The sequence below is a fragment of the Leptinotarsa decemlineata genome, unplaced genomic scaffold, assembly GCF_025532065.1.
Source record: "Leptinotarsa decemlineata unplaced genomic scaffold, Ldec_3_MD MMD2_P_RNA_scaffold_5, whole genome shotgun sequence".
Lineage (NCBI taxonomy): Eukaryota > Metazoa > Arthropoda > Insecta > Coleoptera > Chrysomelidae > Leptinotarsa > Leptinotarsa decemlineata.
In genome coordinates, this window is record NW_027412532.1 from 11140823 (window position 1) to 11152201 (window position 11379).

General features: G+C 34.3%; 1 protein-coding gene across 1 annotated transcript; it reads right to left on the reverse strand.

Moving 5' to 3' along the window:
* Positions 1-220: 220 nt before the first annotated feature.
* LOC141479963 (endocuticle structural glycoprotein ABD-4-like) lies at positions 221-5360 on the reverse strand. The gene is made up of 3 exons (XM_074169534.1): positions 5219-5360; positions 2435-2550; positions 221-562 (listed from the first exon to the last, which is right to left on the reverse strand). The coding sequence occupies exons 1-3, from the start codon at positions 5228-5230 to the stop codon at positions 277-279; spliced, it is 414 nt and encodes a 137-aa protein (XP_074025635.1). The 5' UTR covers positions 5231-5360; the 3' UTR covers positions 221-276.
* Between the last annotated feature and the right edge of the window lie 6019 nt (positions 5361-11379).

Below are 11379 nucleotides of genomic sequence, written 5' to 3' on the forward strand. Positions count from 1 at the left end.
GAGTCCTATGCTTCAACACCAGATAACACTGTTTCAATCCATCACAAGTTCCATCACAAGTTTCATCAGTGGTGTTATACTGATCCACGAGTGCATTACTGGAATCAACTGTTCTTGAAGGACGAGCGTTTTCTTCTTTTAAGTATATATTTTTATTACTGGTCCTTCAGCAACACTGATTTCAACACAATATTTGTCAAGGATGAAAAATAAATACAAATTTACTTTTTTTAGGTCTATTTTATATATACACGAAAAACAAAGTTACTCTCATTTTTATTGGTAGTATTTAGCTGGTTGGGTTTGTGGGCGTTGTTCTGGTTCAGGGTGTGCGGCGATCCAGTCCAAAGCTCTAAGGATTTGGGGTGGGATTGGGTGGGGTTGGGGGATAGCATTACCCTCAGCGTGGAAACCGTTTTCGTCAGCTGTGTATCTTACTTCAATTGGTTCTCCTCTGGGAGCTTGGTAACGGAAGAAACCTTGAGCAGCCGTTGCTTGACCTTCTGGCACTGGTTTTTGAACTCCTTCTTCTCCGGCTTGGATGCCATTCTCAGTTTCGTATCTATAAATAGGAATTGTTATTATAATCGAGGAAAGGGGACTGTGATTGAATCATATCAAATAATTGATTTTCTTCAATCACCAATACAGCTGATTGCTATTGTACTATTCCGAATCAAATGGTAGCACTTTTATGTGGTAACGTTTTGGACAAAAATTTCATATTTGGTAGTTCGTAATAATGTGTCTATGAAGTATATGAAGTGAGTCATCTGAAACATTGTTCCTGACCTGTTCAAATTCTGCACGGTTCAAACCACTTTTCAGGGAGAAATATCTAAACCTTTCTCATAAAAATGTTCATGTTACTTTCACACAAAAAAAAAATCCGAGAACATGGAACATTCGTCCAAATTTTACTCTGATTCAATCAAATTTTATTAAGAAATTTGATGGAATTTCATTAAAGTATAATTTTTTTAATGAAATAAAGAACTTTTGGAAAATTTTAAATTTTTTCAAATCCTGTAAATTTTGGGGTATTTCCATTGCTAGAAAAAACAAATAATGAAATTTCTGCAAAATATCAACCTTCTTCAAGGTTGTGTAAATTCGTCGTTTTTTTCTAGTTTTTAAAATTTTGAATTAATTGTCAGCGAAAATAAATCCAAACAAAAGAATTAAAATTTCATAAAATTATCAACAAGTTCACATGATTTTTTTATGAATTCAGGTGAAAAATTATTGAGTGATTTTTTTGCTGGTATCTTTTTGGCAACACTGTTTTTGACAGATCACGCGTGAATCGTGTCTTGTGTCATCGTCAAACTTGTTCAGTTTGATCTATAATTTAACCATGAATCGACTTAAGAATGAACAACGCTTGCAAATTATTGAATTTTTTTATCAACATTCATTCTCGGTGAAGAAATTGCATCGTGTACTTCTTCAAATTCATAGACAGTTTCGTCGGTCTACTGAGGGAGCTATTCGGAAGTTTGTGACTAAATTTCGAACCCAGTTTACATTACTGGACATTAAACTACCAACACGCATTCGTAAAGTGAGGATCGAAGAAAATATTGCGGCTTTATCCGCCAGTGTTCGTGATGATTGTGAAATGTCGATTCGCAGCCTTTCGCAGCAATTGGGCCTCTGGTATTCCACTATGTGGAAAATTTTGCGAAAGGATTTGGGTGTAAAACCTTATAAGATACAGCTTGTGCAAGAATTGAAGCCACACGACCTCCCACAAGGTCTAACATTTGGTGAATGGGCACTGGCAAAGTTGGAGTAAGATCCACATTTTTATCGAAAAATTGTGTCCAGATACGAGGCTCTTTTCTGGTTGAATGGATAGGTTAACAAGCAAAATTGCCGCAGTGGAGACCACCCATAAGCATTGCAAGAGCTACCTATGCATCCCGAAAAAGTCACTGTTTGGTGTGAATTATGGGTCGGTGGAATCATCGGGCCGTACTTCTTTAAAGACGGTAATGGCCAGAACGTTATTGTGAATGGCGAGCGCTATCGTGTGATGATATTCCTCATGACCTGCCTATTCTACTAACTTTTTATTTAGAAAAAAATGTTGAGTCAAATATTTTCCAGTGTTTGCTGAGGTATGTCATTGGATAAATAGTAAAACTGAAAATAAATGAATTGATTATGTTTGTGCTCATATTGGCAAAACTTCATCGACTGTCTCATTATATTATTGAGCAAATTTTTGAATAATTTGAAATCTACCTCACAAAAGCATAGAAGTGCGATTATGTATGTGAGTTTTCAAAAGAATGAAAGCTATCGCTGGTACTGGCTATCACTAATATGATGTCTGTCGCACTCACACACAACCGCCTAACTGAACTTGAATTGTGTTGTTTGTGTTGCATACTCAATGATCGATTCAAAAAAATTATGTTTTACTCACTTCCATGCGTAACTTCCATCTGGGTTAACAGACTGGTCCTGGGCCAAGATGCGAGCTACAACGGGATTACGGACTTCGGCACCATATACGGCAACCAACAAAACTGATACTAAAGCCTGAAAATAATACATTGTTGAATTAAAGAATTCATTTGTCCGTGAAGTCTAACAAATTTCAAATACCTGCTTAGAAACTGTATTTGAAGTTGATTCAACTGAAAGTTTTTGAAGTTGGATGGTATTAGGAATGTTTATAAAGTTAACCCCTGAAGATATTTTTTTGAATTTCTTTAGTTGCAATTATTATTTTTGATTTCAATCGTGGCTAGATTTCATTCTAGCCACGATTCGCATATCAATAAAAGAACACTTATCTATACAGAACTAAGACGGACTCTAGCAGTCATAAAGGTGATAAAAAGAACCAACCAAAAACGAAGACCTGCACAATTGTCATAGAGGTTGGGTGCAGAGCCGAATGATAAAAAAGCCCCATTAAAACTACAGAATAAAAATAGAGTTTACGTACAGAAGATATCTAGATTGACTATTATGAAGAACGCAAATGGTGGCGACCAACAATGAAAAGGCACTGCAATATGCAATATGTAATTCTAGAATAGTCATGCATGCTGAACGAAACTTAATGAATATCAAAATGCTACTCATTTCTTTTCAGCAAGATAACCTTACTTACTGGGCTGCTAAGCCATCTAGTGCGAAATTCGAAAAGTTCATTTTGATTTCCCCATAAATTTGGCACCTCTCATTCTCCACAACGGATTCAATATCCTCCGGAATGTGAGGCAATGTTGTTGTCTCGTCAATATCTTAGTGCCGCATATAGCACTCATAATGCTGTGTTGTGGGTACAAGCTCATGCCACATTGCCGATTATTATTATTATCATCACGAAATTTTCACTGAAGCAGTACCTCAGTAGACAGAGTTCTGTTAATATCATGTCAGTCGTCCTTTCGCAACCTTTTATTTCATATAAATAAGATGAGTGCCTAAGCAGAAGCTCCCACATTTTACATGCTGATACTTTATCTAATCCAGTTCTCGTCATCATAATTATTTCAATTGGCTTTTTGACATTTCTGGAGAAGCAATATCGCAATGTGGAACAGAGTTCTTTTTCTCGAAATCCCATAAACTAGTTGGGATAAAAGTTTATATGGAACGTTCACTAGTTTCCGATCTAGATACACGAAAATTGGTATCTAGACTATCCATTTCCAGAGTCATTCCTATATTGCTCATAATAGGACATGAAATTGACATTCATGTTGCTAGAACACTTCTAGAAGCGATTTACAAAAGGAGAGATATCCCACCAAAAATATTTTCATGTATTAACTAGAGAAGTACATATTGCTTGCAATTTTGAAAAGTTATCAGATCTTATATTGAGCCAAGTTTCTTGGTAAGCTTGTGTAGACACGCCTCAACTCTACAAGCCATACCATATAGTTGAAATATGTGGCCTGGTCGTTTTTCTACTCCAGGAACTATGAGCACAAAACTAAGGAATAGTGAATAAATGTTTGACAATACTTCACATGAACATTGTTTTTGGTGAGGTTCGCATCTTCTATGAGGTAGTATTACACACATTACTACCTATGAAGCTACGGTGTTAGCGAAAATCGTCTACAATCATTATCATGCATAATATTATTAATTTTCATCAAGTCCATTCATGATTTGAGAAAATAATGTTCAACTTTTTCAAATAATCCTACTCAAAATTTCAGTCACTTACAATTGAAACTGATAAAAATTCTATGAAAATTTACAAGATTCACCAGTCAGATCAACGATTTCACTTCAATTTTCGTAGAGGTCTTTTTTCAATGAAACTTTCAGAAAATTGAATGATTAGCATATTTGTGTCAAGATTTTTCCTTGCTTTTACCAGCTGAATAAAAAATATTTTCCATTTATGTTTCGATAAAAAGTGAGCTAAATATTTTGGTACTTCGAAAGTATTATGTTAGTGGAATTAAATTTTGAACTAGGAATAAGGACCATTTCTTCATTTCCATATCGGATTATGCAGGTTGCAATAATTTGTTCACACTTCAAGAATATTGAAGCAAACAATGATTTTTACTGATGTAACTTTCCACAAAAGTGTTGTTATTGACTGAAAGCTTCCATTATGAGGAAGAGTAAATTCAATCATAATGACAAAAAATGAATCAATAAAACTTTAGTAGTTTCAAAAATATGATTGCTATATATTTGATGTTTTTCAATGACGAAATAAATATGTAGTGTTTATGGATTATACATTAACGAATTCATACATAAAAAATCTTATTTGTAGATCACGCTTCATTCTTCAGGAGTAAAATGAAATTTTCATTAAAATACAAAGCGAAACGTAAAAATAAAAAGTGAAAGTAAAAGTAAAACATAAAATCAAATTTTAAGGAGTAAAATAAAATTTAAAAATATAGGTTTCAATGAAAAGTGAATGCCGACACAAAAAAATCAAAGAATTTTTGAGTGATTGAGCACTTTGAAAACTTTCTACATCGGTTAATCTAGAAAATAACCTAACCCTAAAAGAATATTCCTGACTTCAAAGAAAGTTGCTAACTATTTCAAGAATATAATGTAACATAGTGAATTATACATGTAAAGTTTTCCGGACCTTTAAACGACCGCGATGGAGGTCATTCTCAACAAATCACTTCACTGTAGGAATTCAATTATATTTTATCTAGTAAAAAATGAAGAAGACATTACATGTACAAGTGTGTAAAGTACTTACCAATTTGAACATTGTGTGTGATTCTTTGTCGACGATAGATCGAAACTGATGCAATTTGTGAAGAAAATGTCTAGTTTTATACTTGTCTGATCCCAGTCAAAAAAATTTGCATTTTACATAATTTCATGAGAATTTTGGCCATGGATGGCAAATCATCTTCAAGTCTTCATAAATATGCAGGAACGGACTTGAGAACGTTCGTACAACTTTATACACCTATATCATCAAATATTTGAAATATTGTATCTATTATGAAGGCGATATATTCATTATCTGTGACCATGATGTTGAATGCGAAATCTTGATTTTATGTGAAGAAAATACGGAAAACGATTTTCAAAATTTATACATATGTTCAGAAGACACTTGTTTCATCAGGTACAATTGATGGAACATTCAATTCGTGTTCTTTGGCCATCAAAACATCTATTCAAATAGTTCAAACAGCTTTTCATACGAAACCGCCATCATAAAAGTGAAATCATGGATTATACAGTTGGGTTTTCTTATTTCAAAATAGTTTTCTGTAGTCAATTATGAATTGTCAAAAATAATAATTGATGAAGTCATAGCTATGATTTAAGATGTGAGTAAGTACATTTTTCCATTCAGATATACAAACTTTCTTTCAAGCAATATACTTATAAAATTATGGATATAATTCAATATAAACGAAACTTCAGAACTGTTTCATTTGAAAGGGTTATATTTTTAGGAGTGACAAATTTTTTGGGAAAGAAAGTTTTTGGCTTTCTACTACTCCATCTTCATACAGAAAAATATGGAAATCGTCCAAAGAAAGGAAGAAAGTAATCAATTTTAAGAGAAGTAACTTCTGTATCAAGATGGAGTAGTAGAAAGCCAAAAACTTTTTTTCAGAACTTTGTTATGGAAAAAGAGTAATTCAACCTAATCTATTTTGTGCACCCTAACCATTATCCAACGTTCGCTAGACACAATACAAGTTGTCACACCGTCGACTAAGTATCTGCTGACGGGGGACAGCGTAACCGAAACGGCGTTTTGCACGGAGCTCTTCGTGTGAAGGCATCGGTCGAGCGTATTTCATCCTAATCTGTACACTTCTATAAAGTTATGAATACAATCAGTATATGAATAGATTAACCCTTTACTCGATAAAAATTGTCAAGTAGAACTATTGATGAAGTTGCGATGTTAGCGAACGGCATCTAGAAAAAAAATGTGAAAATGTTTCAATTATTTTCATGGAAAATCAATATGGGCTTTATTATTGTAATAAGACTTTTTTTGTCAACAAAATCGAAATGTTTTACAAAATGTTCGGAATTTGAGTTCTTAAAATAAAAAACAACAACAATGAATATCGTATTATAACACAGGTACATGCATAGGTACATACTATAGGTACATGCATTCAAATGTTTAGGTGAAAGTTACTCATTGAATATAATTCGCACCCCTACGAACGACAACCCTCAGAAATGCGAGCTAAGGATTAACGCGGTCTCACCTTTCAACGTGTGATTTCTAATATATATTATATTATATATCAGTTGTCATTGACTTATTCATTAATCCATCCATTTTAGAATGCAAAATATAGAAACAGAATGCAAAGCTTCAAAACAGTTGGAAAAATCAATAAACATTAAAAATTGTAAACTTTCACAGAAGGAAATAACTGTATCAAATATATTTTCCAGGTTCTCGTGTCTAATACGTTCATCTACGTTTGTAGGATACATTATCAAAGGCAAACCATATAACCTAACCATATCTCAATTTCTAATACACATCTCGGTGTCTATCACAGTACTAAACTACAATAAAACTACTCTTAATTGAATTGGTATTTTCATTGATTTAAACAATGAGGAAGAATATAATATAATTCTTGATCTCAAATATGTATATACTAGCTTCACTGTATTCATCTTTTCTTGACCTGAATTCAATTCATTATCGAATTGAAGTCATCTCATTTTTCTAAAATACTATTAGTGCCTTTCATTCCCTGTTTCATCCATTCGTTGTGAGATATGTTCAAGCAAACTTGGTCAACTTTTATGTATTATGTACGACCAACTAACTATCTAGTTAACTGAAATGATATTTGGAAAACTGTGTTTCTTTTAAAATGACCTTCGATGTATATCTCTCGAACACTTTTACCATCAAGCCTGGTGTTCCCCAGGGATCTATATTGTATCCAACCCTCTGTTTACTGTATATCAACGACTTTTTGGAAAAAACCAAGAATCCAATATATTGCTTAGCTGACGACAGCACACTTGTCTCGTCATTCCATTTGGATTCCAGAACATCGGCTGCTGATTCACATCTTCACCGGCAGCAGGAGATTGTATATCTAAATGCGGATCTAGAGGTGATTTAGGATTGAGGTGAAAGTAACCAGGCTCAATTCAATGCTACGAAAATCTAGGCTCCGAACCGGATATAATAATGTCAGAAGAGACAATTCCGCTTTCTGCTTCGATAAGTTTGTTGGGGGTTGAAATAGACACCAATATGCGTGGGCACAATCATGTCTCTGGAATCGCAAAGGCTGCTTCTCAAAAGCTTGGAAAACTGTTCCGAACCAGAAAATTGTACACACAAGCTCAGATCAGACCTTCTTTGGAATATTGTTCTCATGTATGGAGCTCCGCTTCTAAGAATGCCCTGAAGCTGCTGGATTCCATCCAGAAAAGAGCCATTCCCTTTAACGAACATCAATTGCAATCTTGTTAGTCTGGAACATCGAAGAAAGGTTGGGTATTTATCTCTCTTTTATAGATACTTTCACGGGAAGTGCTCGAGTGACTTTTGGCACATTTGATTTCACCAAGAGCGGTACATATCAGAAATACAAGACGGACTGTGGCTACTCATCGTTTCGTTTCAGTTCAACTCAGTACACCTCGAATTTCACTGCTTAAGAACTCTTTCATCTAGACAACTACGGTTCTAAGAACGTTTTTCTAAATTGATTTAATCTCCAGCGATTCAAATCCAATGTGAATCGCTACTTTCGCAGAGGCACCGCTCTTGGAGCGCCTCAAGGATTTTCCTGTAGTGCTCGTGTTGTGCCTTCAAAAAAACTACTTTCTTTCTCCTTTATATCTTCGATGATAACAAAAATGTCTATTTGTCTACTTGTTATTCTGATAATACTTATAACTTATCAATTCAACTTTCCTCAAGTCACTCTCTGGTTGAAATATTGATGGACGTTTTGTTACACCACCGATATCAGTGGCCCATCATCGAAATTATCATACTGATATTTTCCTCAACAATGAAAGAATAACGTTACGGTTGACTTCCTACGAATACTTAAGTAGGTTAACAAGAAAAACAGACACCCACACCAAAATAATGGAATTCACCAATTACACCATTCGTACTATTCGTTTTTATTGTTCATTGTAACATACCCTCTGACCTTTGAATTTTTCAATGAGAGGAAGTACGGCTATATAATCATATATTTTGTCAGTGATATGAATTGGATAATAATTCGGGCTACTAGGCCGTGGTCAAATGGAAACGTTTCGTCTGCTACTGCGGCAGATATAATCGGTAGTATTTCTTTGCAGTAAACGCACATAGAAGTGAAAAGAGAAATGAAAATTTCTATGTTTTTCACCACTTTCATTTGTAACTAACGTTACTGCAGTTTCGTCCTATATGGACATTCTCAAACTTATACAATAAACTTGTATTGTATAAGTTTGAGAATGTCCATATAGGACGAAACTGCAGTAACGTTAATTACAAATAAAAGTGGTGAAAAACATAAAAATTTTCAGTTCTCTTTTCATTATGATCTCCTACCACGTAGTAACGGCTACATCCATCATTTTATTGAACATAGAAGTGTTGATGTCTGCCGCAATAGCAGACGAAACATTTGCTACGTTTCGTCAGAAATATTTAAAAATTTCATCAATACTATTGATGATAATAATCTTCATTAATAATTCTTGTGACTACAGGTATACAGGAATCGACACATACGATTTCATACGCTAATGAAAAATATTGTCTATTTTCAAAATAGTACAGAAAAATTAAAATACATAACTGAATTATTTGGTATTCAAACGATTAGTTCTTATAAGTACAATTGTTAGTATTAAATTTAGATCGGATTGATAAACTTTTGTACAGTTTGAAATTTAAAGTGATTTTTTTAAGTGGAGTTTATACTCTAGAGTTTATGTTATCGAATCAATAAAGTAGAAATAACTTGTGCTAATTTTCACTTCCTTTCAAGTAAGACCTTTTCGGATCTTCATTTTTAGTACTGACCTTGTTAATCCTTCAGTTTAGACACAAGTTTAGACTTAAGTTTAGACTTCTAAGGGTTACTGTTCATAAAGGGGTGGCAGCTGGTTAGGAGAAAATCATATTTTTTACATCACATCATCAAATCTAACAACTTTTATGTTATCGAAAGTCGAAGGAAATATACAAAACTATTCATTGGATATTTAGACAATTATCTTGAAAGATATTTTTGAAAAACAAAACTGAAGTACCCACCTCTACTTGTTGGACTTCAGTAGAGATGAACTGCGATCTCTAACATTGTCACTGTCATTTGAATCATCATATGCAGATACTTGGACTGTCGGAAGACAGTATGTGTCGCCTCTGTCTGGAAAATGATGAAACAGCAGAGCATATACTTTGTGCCTGCCCCGCTGGGGACCGAATCAGGTTCTTAGAGTTCGGCAGATCCGTACTCTCACCATCTGACGTGAAAGACCACTTACCATACAAACTAATCGGCTTCGTTAAGAAGCTGGGTTTATTTGACCGAGTGTGAATAGATGTGAGCCACAATAAACCCTTGTGGGTTGCGGTGGAGGGTCAAATAGACCCACTCACTTTGGACCTACCTACCTACCTACTCACCTCCACAAAACATGTAGACAGTCTGGTTTCACAGTAGCATTTTGTGGAATTGGCTGTGGTGGTAGTGCGCCCGACTCACGATCGGAAGGCCGTGGGTTTGATTCTCGCCTCGACCAGATATTTTTCTCGAGAGAATTTATCTGGTTGGAGCTGGGATGATTCTGCAACCGTGTTAGAAATCACACGTTTGAAGGTAAGACCTCGTTAGTCCTCAGCTCGCACAAGTTTCTCCACTTCTGAAAGTTGTCGTTCGTATGAGGGCGTCAGCTGATTAACGGAAAAACAGGTTTCAAACAGAACAGATTTTGGAACTGTCGTATACTTCAACTGTGTTTGAAACTATCAAAATAACTATTCAAATTGTGTCTTGGAAAATGTATCAGAAATATCAATCTAGTTTGCCATCTACTTCGCCCTTTTCCCCATATACAACTTCCTTCTAATAAATGGATAATAACAAGTCGATCCTTAGTTTTTTTCAATATAGTTGATCATTCAGAAGATAAAGGTGTACACCGAATAGATACATGACTTCAAATCCATGACAAATATTCTATCAATGATGTGACAAATGAGTCAAAGTTAGATCATCAGAGGAGTTTCAACAGTTTTCCTAAAAACAATTCAAACCAAAAACCATCCTCAATGAATACTTTCTATAACTAACAATCAATATTTTTTTATTTCAAATTCAAGGAATGTAACTAATGCAAAATTCGAACTAAACAAGTCTCCCAAATATTCTATCAATGATGTGACAAATGAGTCAAAGTTAGATCATCATAGGAGTTTCAACAGTTTTCCTAAAAACAATTCAAACCAAAAACCATCCTCAATAAATACTTTCTATAACTTACAATCAATATTTTTTCATTTCAAATTCAAGGAATGTAACTAATGCAAAATTCGAACTAAACAAGTCACCCAATCGTCAACTTCAATATTTGACGCCAATAGCCATTTATCCATATCATTTCAATATATCAATTTACAAATTCAACACTCCGTATATTGATCAAGAAAGTTTAATCAACCTTGACACTCCAATAATCGGTTTATGTGTTGTACGAAAAAAGTTATGTAATTGATTTCGAGTTAGTGATAAATTCAAATCTTGCACTAGACACATTGAGCGCGACACCTGAGGATATTCTGAACGATGATATCGAATTACAGGTAATTCTTTGGAAAATTATGCCAAAAGTCATGGGTGAATAATATGAATATACACACATCGGAAAAGTCTAGGGATATTT